This window comes from Podarcis erhardii (genome assembly GCF_964252035.2).
Source record: "Podarcis erhardii genome assembly, chromosome: 14".
Taxonomy (NCBI): Eukaryota; Metazoa; Chordata; class Lepidosauria; order Squamata; family Lacertidae; genus Podarcis; species Podarcis erhardii.
The window spans coordinates 51,987,979-52,006,296 of record NC_138503.1 but is presented as its reverse complement, the minus strand read 5'-3'; the positions used below and the strand labels follow the sequence as shown (position 1 = coordinate 52,006,296).

General features: G+C 45.0%; 1 protein-coding gene across 1 annotated transcript in view; it reads left to right on the top strand.

Moving 5' to 3' along the window:
* The window catches only part of CARD11 (caspase recruitment domain family member 11), a 93,801-nt gene that overhangs the window by 30,712 nt on the left and 44,771 nt on the right, over positions 1-18,318 (top strand). Inside the window, exons 2-5 of the mRNA XM_081840167.1 lie at positions 14,119-14,335; positions 14,997-15,134; positions 15,940-16,265; positions 17,321-17,500. Coding sequence (XP_081696293.1) covers positions 14,134-14,335; positions 14,997-15,134; positions 15,940-16,265; positions 17,321-17,500 — 846 coding nt within the window. The 5' untranslated portion in view covers positions 14,119-14,133. The remainder of the gene's footprint in view (positions 1-14,118; positions 14,336-14,996; positions 15,135-15,939; positions 16,266-17,320; positions 17,501-18,318) is intronic.

The following is an 18,318-nucleotide window of genomic DNA, read 5'->3' as shown; positions in this document are numbered from 1 at the left end:
AATGGGCCTGATCCTGCAGGCTCTTCTGATGCCCTTATCATAGCTGTCAACGTTTCCATTTTTTAAAGGGAAATTCCCTTATTTTGAATAGGATTCCTCGCAAGAAAAGGGGGAAATTGACAGCTATGGTTCTTATTATGAATGAGGAGGGAATTATATAGTTTTGTGGACTACAGTGGTACCTTGGTTCTCAAACTTACTCCGTTCTGGGAGTCAGTTCAACTCCCAAAACTGTTCGAAAACCAAGGTGCAGCTTCCGATTGGCTGCAGGAGCTTCCTGCATTCAATCGGAAGCCGCGTTGGACGTTTGGCTTCCCAAAAACGTTCGCAAACTGGAACACTTGTGGCGTTTGGGAGCCAATTTGTTCGACAAGTAAGCCCTTGGAGAACCAAGGTATCGTACGACTGTATTTCTTAATGAGATGCTTTCCTTGTTGATTATTTAGATTTTGTTATATAATAGCCCTATATTCCAAACAAAGTGCTTGATTAACCTGAAGGTAGGCTGTATGAACTCTGTATTGATTTGTAATGTTTTGTTGGTCTCTGGACCGTAATAAAGATTGTTGTTGTTGTTATATTTTGTAACTTGTGAATAATAATAATAATTTTTTATTTATACCCGGCCCTCCCCAGCCAAGGCCGGGCTCAGAGCGGCTTACAAGCAATAATAAAAACAAGATGAATGATTACAACTTAAAAACAAAAATAAAATACAACATTAAAATAATGGAACATTAAAATATTAAAATGTAGCCTCATCGCAGGAGGAGAAGGAAAAGAAAAAAAAAGAGAGGGAGGGAGGGAATCAAATTGGCTCCAAGCCAAAGGCCAAGCAGAACAACTCTGTCTTACTGTAACTTTCTTCCCCCATTTTGTGAGCCACCTAGAGCCAGTGGCGTAGGGAGGGGGTGGAGGGGGCAGGTCGCCCCAGGTGCCACTCTGGGAGGGGTGACAAGATGGCCCCTGCCTCCCCCCAGCTGTAGAGCGGCCGAGGGCACCCGCAGTCTGTATGGGCACCGCTCGCACCTCGTCTGTATGGACTGCCGCTCTCGCACAGCGTTCGTACGGGCATCCGTACAGACTGCCACTCTTGTGTGCTGTCCATACGGGCTGCCTCTCGCACGGCGACCATACGGACTGCCATTCTCATGCGTCGTCCATACAAGCTGCCGCTCTCGTGCACTGTCCATACAGGCATCCATACGGTTTGCCGCTCTCATACACCATCCGTACAGGCTTCCTCTCACACGGCGACCGTACGGGCTGCCGTTCTCATGAGCCATCTGTACGGCTGCCCATATGGCCACCGCGCATGCGCAGTCCTTATGAGCTGCGCTGCCCCGGGTGCCAGTGAGGGTTCCCCCGCCACTTCCTAGAGCACAGTTTGTTGTGGAAAGGCATCATGCAAATAAATGATGAGGATGACTCCTATTTGGGAGTGGTAAGATTTCCAGCAATAAAGCTGGTGCCTAGTCCATAGCTTCCAACGTTCCACATGAAGATAGGGACATTTTATTCTAAAGCAAGTGACGGTGTGACCACATTTGGAATACTGGGAGCATTTCCGGTTGCCTCGCCTTGAAATGGATATTGCAGAGTCGGCAAAGATTCAGATCAAGGGGATGGAGGAAAGGCTGAAGCATTTGGGACTTTATAGTTTAGAGAAAAGGGAACTCAGAGGCAACATGATAGAAGTTTGCAAAAGTATGCAAAGCATGTGGTATTCAGGTAGAGAAAAGTTTCTCTCCCTCGTTCATAACACTAGAACTTGCAGACAATGAAGGTGAATGTTGGAAGATTCAGGATAGATAAAAAGAAAGACTTCTTGATGCTGCACATAGCTACACTATGGAATCAGTGCATACGGGAGCTGGTCCTTTGTCTCTTTCTGTTGCACCGTCAATCATCCCCCTCTGCTTTTCTCCTCTTGTTCCATTGCTGTTAAAAGTGCTACCGTTTTTGAATGTTTTGTTTTTAAAAAACGTCTCTCTGCAAGAACCACAAGCGATGCAAGGCTGGCAAATTTTGCTAGGTGCGTTCACACTTGTGTCACATGTTAAATGTGGAAGCAGATGTCCACATTGGCAAAGGCCGTGTTTGCCACCACCTCCATTTTTCAGATACTTATCAAGTTGTCAGCAAGGGTCAGCGCTGCCACTGTTCCATATGCTGCTGCAGCTATCTGCAAACTCAACTAATGCACCAATTCCTTAATTTTATTATGTTTTCATCCACGATTCTGATTCACCAATATTCAGGAGCCCTCCATTTTTCTTCTGAATTTTAAATGTGGCTCCTTCTGCACTCCAGCGCAGCTGTACTGAAGGTACAACTTGGCTGCCAAGATAGCTAGCTGGAGAGTTTGTGCCATGCCATATATCTGGTGAGGCAGTTCTGGTGACATAGAGCAAGCTCAAACCTAGTACAGTTGTACCTTGGAAGTCAAACGGAATCCATTCTGGAAGTCCGTTCGACTTCCAAATTGTTTGAAAACCAAAGCGCAGCTTCTGATTGGCTGCAGCAAGCTCCTGCAGCCAGTCGGAAGCCACGGAAGCCCCATCGGACGTTCGGCTTCCAAAAATATTTCACAAACTGGAACAGTCATTTCCGGGTTTGCGGCATTCGGTAGCCAAAATGTTCGGAAACTAAGCTGTTCCAAAACCAAGGTACAACTGAAGTCTGCTATTTAGCAACATTTCCCCTTCTGCCTTACCATTCAGTGCAGCAGCACTGGAGTGCAGAAGGAACTGTGTTTGATGTAGTAGCACCAGAGCGCGGAAGAAGCTACACCCAAACTGCAATCAAAGCCTGACGCTGTTTAAAAATAGATTAGAAACTGAAAGTGTACTTACATTATTGTTTAGCTCGAAAAGCGTAACTAACATCCTGATCGAAAATGCATTTACTTTGAAGTAAGTCAATCTTTGCTAAATCCAGAGGCTACAAATCTATCTAGTCTCATTAGGGACATGAGTGGGTGAACCAGGAATATAAGACAACATTCTTATTCTTTTCTTTTCTTTTTAAAAAGGTGATGTACACGTCTTTCTTATTTTTTAAAAAACATGAATCATTGATTTTGGAGAGACGGGGGACATGCGGTACCAGTTGTTTCTGGGCACACCTGATGGAAATACTCAGAAGTTGTGCATAACATTACAGGAACTCATGTGCAGGGCCGGATTTTGGTTTGCTGAGGCCCTCAGCTACTGAAGGTAATGGGGCCCTTTATATGTCCAGCTGTCCTTTGCCATCAACAAATTGTCACTGTTTTTGTGTGTTGAATATATGCTATATGGTAATTTATGGACCTAATAGGTATCTAAAGCCATTTGCACAAAACAAAATACAGTGGTGCCTCGCAAGACGAAATTAATCCGTTCCGTGAGTCTCTTCATCTTGTGGTTTTTTCGTCTTGCGAAGCACGGCTATTAGCGGCTTAGCGGCTATTAACGGCGTAGCGGCTTAGCAGCTTAGCGGCTATTAACGGCTTAGCGGCTTAGCGGCTATTAATGGCTTAGCGGCTTAGCGGCTTTAAGAAAAAGGAAACAAACTCGCAAGAACTCGCAAGACGTTTCGTCTTGCGAAGCAAGCCCATAGGGAAATTCGTCTTGCGAAGCACCTCAAAAAACGGAAAACTCTTTCATATAGCGAGTTTTTCGTCTTGCGAGGCGTTCGTCTTGTGGGGCACCACTGTATGTATTTTATCAAAGTAATTGTTGAACTGAAATACAACCAGTCCTTGCAGAATGTAGGCACCCTATATATAGAAGTGAGCAAACCAGTGATATTTGAGGGAGCAGGCTAGCAGGCTGGGCCCATTATTACATCATCACAGGAACCTACACAACATAAAACACTGTTGCTGTATGTAGGTTTTATTTTATTTGTTTTTTATCTTACATTTTGGAAATGTACATCCAGGTTTTTTCCTTTAAAATTTTCCGGGGCCCCCAAGAGAGTTGGGCCCTGAGCTATAGCTTGTTTAGCTTATACGTAAATACGGCACTGCTCATGTGCAGCTCCGGTACAATTCCATGTGTTTTGCACAGGAGTTCTTCCCTGGGGGATTTCTGCCCTGCAGCTGCAATGCAAAACATCCTTAAGCAGAAGGAGGGCTCAGAGAAGGAGCCATATCTCCTTGGCAGAGTGCATGTTCTGCACTGTGCCGTATCCTCTGGGTTTGGAAAGGCTCTTGCATGAGGGAAACCTTGCAAGAGGTCTGCCCTAAGACTAGGAAACAGCAGGAGCCAGGATAAATTTGGTAGCTGCATTGATTTACCAAATACACGGTTTAGCACCGAATTGAAACAAGCGGCAATTGGGTTTTCCGTGCTGTTTGTTCCGATTCAGCACTAAAGATCAGGTTTTCCTGGAGAAAGCGGAAGGGCAAAGGCAAAACTGCTCAGACCCACGAACGGCACAAGCAGAAAGCCGTTTGGACCCCTGCTTTCTAGGCACAAGACGAGCCCTAAGTGGAACCTCCAGAGGCAGAGGCAGCCTATCTGTAAATACCTGGCACTGGGAGAGAGCAAGTGAAGACCATTGCCTTCATACCTCTCCTGTGAAACAAGATGTTGGATTAGATGTTGGATTTTGATCTGATCTGCTCCTACTGCAGCTGTGGAGCTACTCCCTGCTTTGTTTAACAAAGCTCAAAACTGAGGAAAGCTAAGCAGTTGTTAGACATGGATAATGACTCCAGGGTGGGTGCAAGCAAGCTCTTAGTGGGATGGTTAAGTTGACGGGTGCTGCAGCAAACCTGTTTGCTGGTGACATTGCATAGAATTGAAGGTTGCGGATCACTGCCCAAACCCTCTTTTTTTATTAAAAAAAAAAAACCAACACAAAACAACAACTAAAAAAGTATTAAATTAGCTTGTGGTATCATTTCCTGCCCTTTTCCTGTCTTCATCAGTCTGCTTCATTAGCATTTTGCCACAATGGGGTGGTTTCCTGTAGATGCGGAACTTCGCTCTATAACTCCAAATAATTTACAGAGAGATATGAAATACTTTTGCTGTTCTCTTTAATAAGGCCGAGAGCAAATTCTCACCGGCATCTCTTAGGTATATGTGTTTGGGCAATTCTCCCAGTTAATGATATAAAGCATTCATATTTATTAGGTGTGGAGTCAATAGAATTAAATTCCATGCCAAGATCTATACAGGAACATCTCCAATTTAGCTTTCTGGTTGTTAAATCACAGCCGTGAACCCGCCATGTAGTACTCTGTGTGGCCACATACGTGCCTTTATGTTGTGTTTTCGCTGTGACCCACAGCCCTCTCCTTTTTTAATTTTGCTGCCCTTGAGCTGCCTGTGGGAGAGGCGATGATACAATTGCACTGGAGCTTTTCCACCCCATTTTCTCTTTTTTAAATACAGCAGGCCCCAAAGTGACGTGGGGGTTACGCTCCAAGGGTCTGCACAGCGCCAGATTTAGGTTTGATGGGGCCCTAAGCTATTGAAGGGACGCAGGTGGAGCTGTGGGTTAAACCCACAGAACCTAGGGCTTGCCGATCAGAAGGTCAGCGGTTCGAATCCCTGCGACGGGGTGAGATCCCGTTGCTCGGTCCCTGATCCTGCCAACCTAGCAGTTCGAAAGCACATCAAAGTGCAAGTAGATAAATAGGTACCGCTCTGGCAGGAAGGTAAACGGCGTTTCCGTGCACTGCTCTGGTTCACCAGAAGCGGCTTAGTCATGCTGGCCACATGACCCGGAAGCTGTACGCCGGCTCCCTCGGCCAATAAAGCGAGATGAGCGCTGCAAACCCAGAGTCATCCGCGACTGGACCTAATGGTCAGGGGTCCCTTTACCCTTTAAGCTATTGAAGGTAATGGGGCCCTTTCTATGTCCAGCTGTCCTTTGTCAACAACAAATTGCCACTGTTTTTTTGTGTTGACTATATGCTATATGGTAATTTATGGACCTATAGGTATCTCAAGCCATTTGCACATCTTGCCATGCAACAAGTCCATGCAGAATGTAGGCACCCTATATATAGAAAGGAGCGTCAGACTTCCGGGTTGGCGCCATCGCCGAATGGCGGACTCCCTCCGAGCTCCGGAGGGAGCCTGCTCGGCAGGGGCTGGGTCCTACCGCGCCGGCGACGTGGGGACCCTCAAAAACCATGGGCGCTGAAACCCATGGACATGGTGACTCGGCTGGCACCTTTTGCGCCCCCCCGACCCGCGAAGGAGCCTTTTTAAAGGCTGCGGAACGGGTGACGGGGGGGGTGCTTTGAGTCCTCCGCTTCCCCTGCCGAGCGAAGCCGCATGCCATTCGACGGAGAGCGCTGACTTCTTCTATTGAAAATTTGGACTTAAAAGAATAACCCGTGAGTAATTGGAACCTGGACTAAAAAGTGGGATAATTTTTTTAAAAAATTCGGAGCGAGCGGGGGAGGCGCAAAAAGGAAGTCAGACCCCCCCCCCCGTCGTAGAGGAGTTAAAGTAAAGGATTTGACAACTAAGATCGAGCGCAACCCTATTTTGACAAGGTTACTAACTTCGCGATGGAAAATTATAAGACTGAGCTGGAGGAGAAAAGTGGAATTGAATTAAAAAGCAACCCCCCCCCCCCCCCGGAATCCTGGGAGCGATTTGTGAGAGCGCCGGGAGAAGAGAAAGAGAGGTTTTGACAGCTGTCAAAGAGCTGTCAAAGCGGAAGAACAAAAATGAGAACTTTGTTACGAGGACTTTGCCGGTTACATTTGTTATAAATTGGATACAAATTGCTTAAAACAAGGAATAACAAGTTATTTTGACTGGTGGGCGTGATCTGGAAGGGAACTGAGTTATTGCAATCCACCTAGAGGAGCTGAGGGATATTACAAGTATTGTTGGCTTGGAACTTGAATAGAACTCTTTATCTCCTGGGAAACTCCAGGAATGGAACACTATTTTGTCTACAGAGGTCTACACACTAAAGGAGACAATAGATTTATCTATTGAAGAATGGAAGGGACTTGGCATAATGTTTTGTTCCTGAATAACAGAGCCTCTGCAGAGGAATTAGCAGCTTTTGGAATTAGAACATTTGTGCAGGAGAGCAGGGAAAAAAAAATGAGGAGAGGGATTAACAAGAACAACAAGAACAACAAGAGTTTGATGTTGGAGTTTTTACTCCTAAATATAAAAATCTGGATGGAAGAAATGGGCCTTTTTGAGATAGACTCCTTCCAAGATTGGACATTCGAAATTAAAGATGACTGGTAAAGGACTATGGCCTAGATAGATGTGGGAGCTCCAGGAAGACATCAGACGTTGATGAACATTGGGAACGCAGCCGGGAAAGGGGGGAGGGAAATTTGGAATCCAAAGGGTGTAAAATTATATTTGACTATCTTAATTATATTTTTACAATTTTATTTTAATTAATTATATTTGATTATTTTAATCTGTATTGTATATTAAAGGAGGGAACGCACGGAAGGGAACAGGTCGATTTTAGGGGATGGGAAAATATTTTAAAAACTGGGCTAATGATAATAAGTTCAAAATCTAGGATAAGAATTTGCTGAATTCATTTGTAAGAATTGGAATACAAGAGGGGGAGGGGAGGGGAAGTCCTGGAAAGATGCTACTGAAAATAAGATTTTAAATTGGGATGTTTTGTTCTTTTTATTTTTTTTGTAATTGGAAATTTCTAATAAATATTATTTTATATATATATATATATATAGAGAGAGAGAGAGAGAGAGAGAGAGAGAGAGAAAGGAGCGAACCTGTGATATTTTAGGGAGCAGGCTAGCAGGCGGGGCCCATGACTTACATCATAGGAGCCTGCACAACACAAAACACTGTTGCTGTATGTAGGTTTTATTTTATTTGTTTTTTTATCTTATATTTTGGAACTATGTTTTTTTTTCCTTTAGTTTTTTGGGGGGGCCCCAAGAGAGTGGGGCCCTAAGCTATAGCTTGTTTAGCTTATATGTAAATCTGGCACTGGCTCTGCACTTGTGCGAAGCCAGGAAGACCTCTGCAACCGCCCTGCTCACATGCGTTTGACCATCTCTGCCTTACTGGGCAGGTCATGGAAGGTCTGTGGAAGGTTGTGGGTGGCTCCCACAAGAAGCAAGGTGGAGGGCTCAAAAACCTGCTAGGTTTTGCTGCCACAGAAAGAGTTTTAAGCCCTCTGCTTTGCCTACTGGGCTCTTTAAAGGTTGTATGAGATCTCATATGGCCTTCACGAGATCTCGCGAGATCTTGGATGACACCTTCCAACCGTCATTCCCACTCCCCAATTCTCCATTTATTTATTTCCACCACCCACGCAAAGCTTCAGTTGCATAAGTAAATGTGGTCTAAACCACTGAGCCTCTTGGGCTTGCCGATCAGAAGGTCGGCGATTCGAATCCCTGCAAAAGAGTGAGCTCCCGTTGCTCTGCTCCAGCTCCTGCCAACCTAGCAGTTCAAAAGCACACCAGTGCAAGTAGATAAATAGGTAGCGCTGTGGCAGGAAGGTAAATAGTGTTTTTGTGAGCTCTGGTTTCCATCACAGTGTTCCGTTGCGCCAGAAGCGGTTTAGTCCTGCTGGTCACATGACCCAGAAAGCTGTCTGTGGACAAACGCCGGCTCCCTTGGCCTGAAAGCGAGATGAGCGCCGCAACCCCATAGCTGCTTTGACTGGACTTAACCGTCCAAGGGTCCTTTACCTTTACCTTTACCTATTGTATCGTTGCCCATGTGGCATGTGAAACACAAGAGCAGTCAAGTACCACATTCCTAGAGTGAACATGTTTACACATGGGGAGGAATGTTTATCCAGCCAGCAGGTAAACTTCCTGTTTCCTTCTAGGCTGGGACAGATTTCCTCTGCATGTGACTGGAGGTGGGTGTGGCCCCTCTTGTGCAGGTACCGACAAAAGCACAGGGCAGCCATCTCTCTCTTTTTTACTACATGCATCAAAGAAGCAACATCTGCATAGCCAAAGATGCTGGACAGAGGGACTGTCTCCTTATGAGATAGTTTCCAGGTGTATGTTACTTTTCTAAGCTAAGTCTGCCTTCTGGGATACGACTGTGAACAGAATGTGAATAAACTCTTTTTATACAGTGGTTCCTTGGGTTACATACGCTTCGGGTTACATATACCTCAGGTTACAGACTCCGCTACCAGAAATATTACCTCGGGTTAAGAACTTTGCTTCAGGATGAGAACAGAAATCATGCAGTGGTGGTGCAGCAGGAGGAGGAGGAGGCCCCATTAGCTAAAGTGGTGCTTCAGGTTAAGAACAGTTTCAGGTTAAGAACAGACCTCCAGAATGAATTAACTTCTTAACGCGAGGTACCGCTGTACTTTTACAGAAGACTGTGTTGTGTCTTATCTTTTATGAGGGAGTAAGGGGAAAGTACCGGGTCAGTTATTATAGAGGCTTTAGTGAGCCTGAACAAATGCATCCGCTGTGAGTTTAAAAGGGGGACTGTTACTCTGCTAAATTGTGAACTTGTTAACACAAGTTGGAAAGGCTATAATCAAACAACATATGCTCTCCTGCATCCCTGAACATTCCCACAGCCCACAGCCCAATCTCCGAGCACCAAGAGATTCCAGGGGTTGCTGTGCTTTCCCGGAGCTTGGTTCCTTGGAATGAAGGTCAATAGAGACAATGGTTTCGTCTGGATACATGGTTTCATTTACACACCTACACAACCTCAGCTTAGGATGGAGGTGCTCAAAGCATTCACACCCCAAGAGAAAGAATCATAGAATCATAGAATCATAGAGTTGGAAGAGACCACAAGGGCCATCGAGTCCAACCCCCTGCCAAGCAGGAAACACCATCAGAGCACTCCTGGCATATGGTTGTCAAGCCTCTGCTTAAAGACCTCCAAAGAAGGAGACTCCACCACACTCCTTGGCAGCAAATTCCACTGTCAAACAGCTCTTACTGTCAGGAAGTTCTTCCTAATGTTTAGGTGGAATCTTTTTTCTTGTAGTTTGGAACCATTGCTCCGTGTCCGCTTCTCTGAAGCAGCAGAAAACAACCTTTCTCCCTCCTCTATGTGACATCCTTTTATATATTTGAACATGGCTATCATATCACCCCTTAACCTCCTCTTCTCCAGGCTAAACATGCCCAGCTCCCTTAGCCGTTCCTCATAAGGCATCGTTTCCAAGCCTTTGACCATTTTGGTTGCCCTCCTCTGGACACATTCCAGTTTGTCAGTGTCCTTCTTGAACTGTGGTGCCCAGAACTGGACACAGTACTCCAGGTGAGGTCTGACCAGAGCAGAATACAGTGGCACTATTACTTCCCTTGATCTAGATGCTATACTCCTATTGATGCAGCCCAGAATTGCATTGGCTTTTTTAGCTGCCGCGTCACACTGTTGGCTCATGTCAAGTTTGTGGTCAACCAAGACTCCTAGATCCTTTTCACATGTACTGCTCTCAAGCCAGGTGTCACCCATCTTGTATTTGTGCCTCTCATTTTTTTTGCCCAAGTGCAATACTTTACATTTCTCCCTGTTAAAATTCATCTTGTTTGTTTTGGCAATAAAAAGAAGGTTCTTTTTATTGTATGTGGTGGTCTTGTAGTAAGGTTAAAGCTTATTAGGAAATGATATACAATGAAATGAAAAGGATGTTTAAAATAGCATTTGTAAAAACAAACAAACCCAGAAGCCTTTCTCTTGGGAATTATAGGGATAGAACTACCTAAATTGTATATAAATTTATTCATGTATGCGACTACAGCGGCAAGAATGTTACTTGCCCAAACATGGAAAGAAGAAGTCCCAGCAAAGGAGGAATGCATACAAAAATCTATGGATATGCAGAAATTGCGAAACTTACCGGAAGAATAAGAAATCAAGATAACAAACTTTTTATAAAAGAATGGAAAGGGTTTACGGAATATTTACAAACAAACTGTAAGCGAATAAGAACATTGGCAGGATTATTGTAATAACTTGCAGTTTTATAGGAGTATATATTTAAAGTAGATGAATAAATGAGCAGATTAAGTTACTTTGGATTTGCAGAAGATATTAAAAATAAATTTAAGGAACCTCAGAAAGAGGGGGAAGGAAGTCAAGTTTTAAAACGTCAAAATGACTGTAAAATCAGTGAAATGTATATATCTGGAAAGTATATATATATTTTTAAAGAGAGATCTTACTTCTCCATTTGGTTTCCAGGGAAGCCCCCAACTCACAGACTTGGGTCCAGCACATAGCAAAGACACATCTCTGTGTCTCCATCTTCCAGTGCCGTCCAAAACTCAGACACACTTCTCTCTCACGCACAGCCCTGCCTGACCTATTGTTCTCCACCCTGGTGTGATGCGGCATCCCGACGTATATTGTTCATTGATGTATATTGTGCTCTAGGAGGCTTCATTTGATTGGAATCAAGTACAGTGGTTCCTCGCAAGACAAAATTAATCCGTTCCGCGGGTCTCTTCGTCTAGCGGTTTTTTTCGTCTTGCAAAGCACAGCTATTAGCGGCTTAGTGGCTTAACGGCTATTAATGGCTTAGCGGCTATTAGCGGCTTAGCGGCTTTAAGAAAAAGGAAAAAAACTCGCAAGAACTCGCAAGGCGTTTCGTCTTGCGAAGCAAGCCCATAGGGAAATTCGTCTTGCGGAATGACTCAAAAAAAGGAAAACTCTTTTTTCGTCTTGCGAGGCATTCGTCTTGCGGGGCACCACTGTATACCCTTCTAGAGATAACGCAAAATAACATCGCTTCTGGCAAATGAGCCACCATAGCTGCGAGAGGGCCGTGAAAATTTGTGTCCGCAGCTTTCCAGACTCATCTGCTATACAAATCCAAAGGGGCACATTGGTTGCCAGAGGTGAAACATATTGGCATTATTTTGACCTCTGCTACCCCACTATGTGCAACCTCCAACAAGCAACCCTTCATTTTTAAGCAGTGAAACAGCTGGACTGCAGCCCTCTCACAGATTCCTTCATTCACAATGAGTGCCCTTAGAAGCTGTGGTTTTCCTCTGCCTTTAAACTGGGGGACCCCAACTATTCTTTGGGTCTCTTGATGCATGCCATTGTTGTTGTTGTTGTTGTTGTTGTTGTTGTTGTTGTTGTTGTTGTTGTTGTTGTTGTTGTTACCCCACCCATCTGTCTGGGTTTCCCCAGCCACTCTGGGCAGCTACAAAAGATTAGAAATACATTAAAACATCAGTCATTGAAAACTTCCCTAAACAGGGCTGCCTTCAGATATCTTCTAAACGTCAGATAGTTGTTTATTTCTTTGACATCTGATGGGAGGGCATCTTCATATTTCTCGAAGTGAAGTATTAGGCCTGACCTGCACTATGTGGCTGCCTGGTGTATAGAGTGCTCTCCCTCTCCTTCAACACACAGACACACACTCCATGGAGTGCAGTTGCTGTTTGCTCCTGGAAAAAAGAAACCAGAGTTCTAGCTGCAAGCCGATTTGAACAGAAGCGCATGTGCATTTGGCGTGATCTGCAAGGAAGTTAGTCCCTATGAGAGATGCACTGGGGGCAAAATTGCTCCGCTCTTTCTCATCCCTGCAGTGGAGAACTTTGAAATCATAGGCATGCAATAGCTCAGGGGTGGCCAATTCCCAAGAGTCTGTGATCTACTCACAGAGTTAAAAACTGGCAGTGATCGACCCCCTCCCCTTTTTGGGGGGTTCAGGTCATAGTGGTTGAGCTTTTTTTAGGGGAGCCTAAGATGTTGAGCGTTTTTGAGGGGGAGCCAGTGATCTACCACAGATGTCCAGTGATCTGCCAGAAGATCACGATCTACCTGTTGGACATGCCTGCAATAGCTGAATTAGACAAGGCTGATCCACAAATAAAGGCTCCTGTTATATGCTAAGCATGATGTTTGTGTGTGTGTGTGTGAGAGAGAGAGAGAGAGAGAAATGCCCTAAAGCAAGCAAACCCTTTGCTGTTCTGGTCATCTTCTTTTAAGACATGCATATGACATACCCCCCTCTCATTTTGAGTCAGGCCACGTTGATGACTTCACACCTGCAGTTTGCGACCAACGCTGAGACGTTTCCATGACACTCGAGTAGTTTTCGCAAGGTGTCGCATGTACCTTAAGTGGCACTCAAATCAGAGGCTATAGAATATAGAATACTGTCAGAGAGCAAATGTGCTAAAATTGAAATGTGTTAGGAGCCTTTTGAATATCTTCTTGCAGCCTTGCTTGAAGTGAAGACAGCTTCCTTTCACCCAAGGAAGGAAGGAAGGAAGGAGGGAGGGAGGGAGGGAAACTTGCACTACAATGAATCCAACTTGATTAAGAATAGCTGTAGAAATAATAACACACAACAATCAGTTTAGTCGCATTAATGTAAAACCAGAAATGTTACAGCAGCAGAGGGCCCAGCAATTCTGGATCCTTATCAATAAAGGAAAATTAAAATTAAAATTAAAAACATGTTTCCTCAAACCAATCTTTCTTCGCTTCACCTCTCACCACTTGTCTGTGTTGTGTAAGATGTTCAGGCAAGGCTATCAATTATCTATGCCTTGGGGGGGGGGTGTTATTGGTCATTATTGTTTGACAAATGACAAGTGTGTTTTTATACAAAACATCCGACAGACAGAACATCTATCTAAAAAAACCCCAGCCCACCTGCCCCCTGAAATATAGACCCTTACTCCTGGTACAGTAGAAAAAATATTAAAAACAATTTTAAAATATCAAAATCCATCAAAATTTCCAGGCTTCTCAAAAACTTACTAGAATCATCAACAGTATTAAAATCCTACTCCAGCCTCCTCTCTCCCAATTAACCTCCATCTCCAAGGCTAAGTGATGGGAGGGAGTGCAGAGGAGAAATCACCAGGGGCTTTCCCTGTCAGGTTTGGTCCCTGAAATCTTAGGTCCTGGGACGCTCCTGACCTGGCAACCCTAGCAATGGTAGATATTTTTGGAGGGCTTTTGGGATGAAAATGTGGCAACAACTGCCAAAATGCGCCCTCGTGCTTGCTGGTGAGGCTGAGATAAATCACCAGCCCTAGTTCATATAGAAGCAGAGTAACCTTTACTGATAAAATTCATGTGCACCTTCTGTTGATGCATTTTTACCAACAGGGTACAGAACTTCCCTAATTATTCTGTTCGTTGACCTGTCCATCCTCTTCTTCTCACCATCGTTTTCTAGGGAATACAATCAGAAATGGATGATCTCAGTATGGACACCCTGAAGGATGAAGTGGATGCCCTCTGGGAGAATGTCGAGTGCAATCGCCACATGTTGACCCGCTACATCAACCCAGCCAAGCTGACCCCTTACTTGCGCCAGTGTAAAGTCATTGATGAACAAGATGAGGATGAAGTGCTCAACTCGCCAATGCTGCTCTCCAAAATCAACCGAGCAGGTACAGCCAGGTGCTCACAGCTACACTGATTACAATGGCACCAGTCTTCTGTCAGAACATTTGTACCAAATTCAGGGTTCCTGGTAGGGTTACAGCAAGTGAAAAGCTGACCCTGGGTACATTGGGAGAGACATTTAGTGTTTTGGGAACTTTAAATTGCATGTTGGGGAAAGGTTTGCCATATTCCTAAACCAGGACACACCAAAAGCTGTTGAGCTTTTTCTGGACAAAACCCAGAGCTGTTGAGCTATTTTTTACAAAGACACAAAAAAACCCCACAATTTTTCAATTGACTTGCCTAAGATCCAGGACAAGCACTGCCTTTTGAACGCCAATTTCGTCTTTGAAATCCAGACATATAGCAGCCCTAGGAAAGGTGCTTTAGCTATAGAAGGAGACACAGGGAGACCTAGGAGACTTCTAAGAGACCTCTAAGAGACCTAGGAAAGGTGCTTTAGATATAGAAGGAGATACAGGGAGACCTAGGAGACCTCTAAGAGACCTAGGAAAGGTGCCTTAGATATAGAAGGAGATGCAGATAGCCATTTCAAACTTTCTGTGCCACTTTTGTACACCCTCTTCAAATTATATTGGAAAGTTAATGAAACGAGAGTTCTCCTCCCTCTTCTCATCCAGATGTCCTGTCTTGGTCTCCCTCTAGGTCGGCTGCTGGACATCCTCCACACGAAAGGAGAGAGGGGCTATGTGGTTTTCCTAGAAAGCCTAGAATTTTACTACCCAGAACTGTACAAACTGGTGACGGGGAAGGAGCCGACACGGCGATTTTCCACCATTGTTGGTAAGTTAGATCCAGCCTTACCAGGGCTCAGTGGGGGAAGCAGAATCATTGCAAGGAAAATCATGAATAAAAAGGTCTGCATGAGCTTTCCCGGTTCTTATGCAGAGCACCAATGGGGCCAAGACTGGCAAAGTGGGGAGGAGGATCAGAGCAGCAGGACAATCGGGTGGGGAAGCTGTGTGGTTGGTGGTCCTTCCAGATGTTTCTCAACTCCCATCATCCTTGACCATTGGCCAGGCTGGCTAGGGCTGATGGGAGTTGGAGTCCAGTGACATCTAACCCTGCCTTTCTGAATCAATCCAAGGGTCCTTCTCTCACCAAGCATCCTGCACCCCCCCAGTCTGGGGTCATGGGGCTTTGATTCTCCAAATAAACCCAAGGTTATCTGAGTGTTGGGAGATTAAGGTGATGGCCACCAACTTGGATGGCTTTAGAAGAGGACTAGACAAATTCATGCAGGAGAAGGCTACCAATAGTTGCTAACGATGGTGGCAGTGTTCTGCCTCCATGGTCGCAGGCAGTAATGCTTCTGAATACCAGTTGCTGGAAACCTCTTGTGCTCGGATCCTGTTTGTGTGTTTCCTATAGGCATCTGGATGGCCACTGTGAGTACAGGATGCTAGACTAGGTGGGCCACTGGCCTGATCCAGCAGGCTCCTCTTAGATTCTTCTCTTTTGTTTGGACCAGCGGACCCTGGTTCTCTCTTCATCACCTCGATCCATGCTCTGCTACTCACTTTCTGCAATGTAACCCTGTCAAGGCACGTAGCCCTGGTACCCTGTGTCCGTCTCCTTTCCATTTCAGTAGAAGAGGGTCACGAAGGCCTCACCCATTTCCTGATGAATGAGATCATTAAGCTGCAGCAGCAGGTCAAGACCAAGGATGCTCAGCGCTGCGAGCTCCTGGCCAAATCCCGCCAGCTGGAGGATGAGCGGAAACAGCTGAAGCTCAACCTGAAGGAGCTGCTGACCTTCCAGGAAAGGTACAACAAGATGAAAGAGGAAAGGAACAACTACAACGACGAGCTCGTCAAGGTGAAGGACGAAAACTACAACCTGGCAATGAGGTATGCCCAGCTGAGCGAAGAGAAGAACATGGCGGTGATGAGAAGCCGGGACCTCCAGCTCGAGGTGAGAGAGGCATTTCGGGAAGAGAAGAGGGGCTGTTTTGACTCCACACCTGACTGCAAATATCTTCTTTGCCCATTTGTCAAAGACGGAAATGGAGAACCTACAGCCCTCCAGATGTTGTTGGACTCCAACTCCCATCAGCCCCATCCAGCATAGCCAGCGATGATGGGAACTGGAGTCCAACCCAATCTGCCCTTATACTGGTTTATGAATCATTCCGTCAGGCTTCAGGGAACCAGATCCCTCCCATGGTGGCAGCCCAGAATCAGAGAAATTATAAATGCTCTTACCAAGCAATATATTCAATAATTCACAGAGAATGACAGAGGAATGCAGGCTTCCCTAATAATGCCGTTGCTCCAAGTAAAGTCCCTCCCCCCATCTCTCTTATCCTACATCATCCCTGGGCTTTCTGTCTCTGAGATTTCTGTTTGGCTACTCTCACTGCACGTCTAGTCCTGGGGGAGCCCCCCCCCCCAAAATGCTCTCAAAAGACGCTGGGTCTCTCAGCTGTCTTTCCCCCAGTGTTTCTGCTTCCTCTTCCAATATTTCCCAGCTTTCCCCCTCTACATTCTCTGAACTATGTCCTTCTTCAAACCACTGTTCTAAATCTATACTGTCTTCCTGTTCTCAGGAAGGTTCAGGAGAAGGGGCGCAGCCCCCACCGTTCCTCCTCAGTCCGGCCCTGACACATTCTCTCCCAAAGGACCCACGGGAACACTAGTTCTGTTAGAAAACATGGTGATCTCCAACTGAGAAGTACCAGCACTCTCACAAAACTATAGTTCCCAGGATTCTTTTGGGGGAAACGACAACAGTTAAAATGGTATAAAACGAAGACACATTCAGGGTTTTAATAAACCCGAAGTCCAAAAGCTGAATGAATCTGATGTCTTTAGGCAGGGCTTGTCATCAGTCACAATGTTCCGCCTTTTGAAACATAGGCTGTGCACACCATTCATCCGTGTGGAGTCTAGTTTTAGGGGACAAGCGTTTATTTGATGTTTCTTTGCTTATTTCCCTCTCTATCACACACATTCGCTGTACACTGGTAGATTGACCAGCTGAAGCACTGGCTGAACAAAGTGGAAGAGGAATGTAAGCTCGAGAGAAACCAGTCCCTGAAGCTCAAGAATGACATTGAAAACCGGCCAAAGAGGGAACAAGTCCTGGAACTGGAGCGAGAAAATGAGATGTTGAAGACCAAGATCCAGGAGTTACAGTCCATAATTCAGGTGAGCAAGGATTAATTTCTGGCTCATGGCTGGTTATTTTTATTAAATTTATATAACGCCCTTCATCGGAAGATCACAGGGTGGTTTACATAATAAAAATACATAATGAAAACACAAAAGACCTATCATAGCAACAGCCAACAGCCCCCTTCCACAAACACATTTAAAAAGCAATAGATTGTTTAACCAGCCCAAGGCGTGGTTCAGCCCAGACACTGAGCTCCACCTCTGAGGGTCTGCTGGCGGTTCCCTCACCGTGAAAGGTGAAGCCACAGGGAACCAGGCAGAGGGCCTTCTTGGCAGTGGCACCCATCCTGTGGAACACCCCTCCACCCCTGTCAGATGCCAAGGAGGTAAAGAACTACACAACTTTTAGAAGACACCTGAAGGCAGCCCTGTACTGGGAAGTTGTTTGACCTTTTCTTGTGTTTTTATAGGTGTTGGAAGCCACCCAAAGTGGCTGGGACAACCCAGCCAGATGGGCGGGGTACAAAGAATAAAATTGTTCTCGTTATTATTTATTAAACCATAAAATAAAATTTAAAAAATAAAAAATTAAGCAAAACATAGATTTACTGCAACACATTGCCAGATTCAATTTGTTCACATTATTTCAATCTACATTAGTATGATTCCCCTGGCTTTGGGTGGGGATAAGCGAGTAATAAGCAGAGAAGAGCAAAATGGAAAAAGAATTTTTGTTGGAGTGTAAGAAACTCTTTAACAAGGTTCTGATTTTTCCCGTGATGACATCAATGCTTTTTTTTTTTTTTTTGAAATATCAAATGTCAGATTCTTTTTTTCTTTTTAAATGTTCT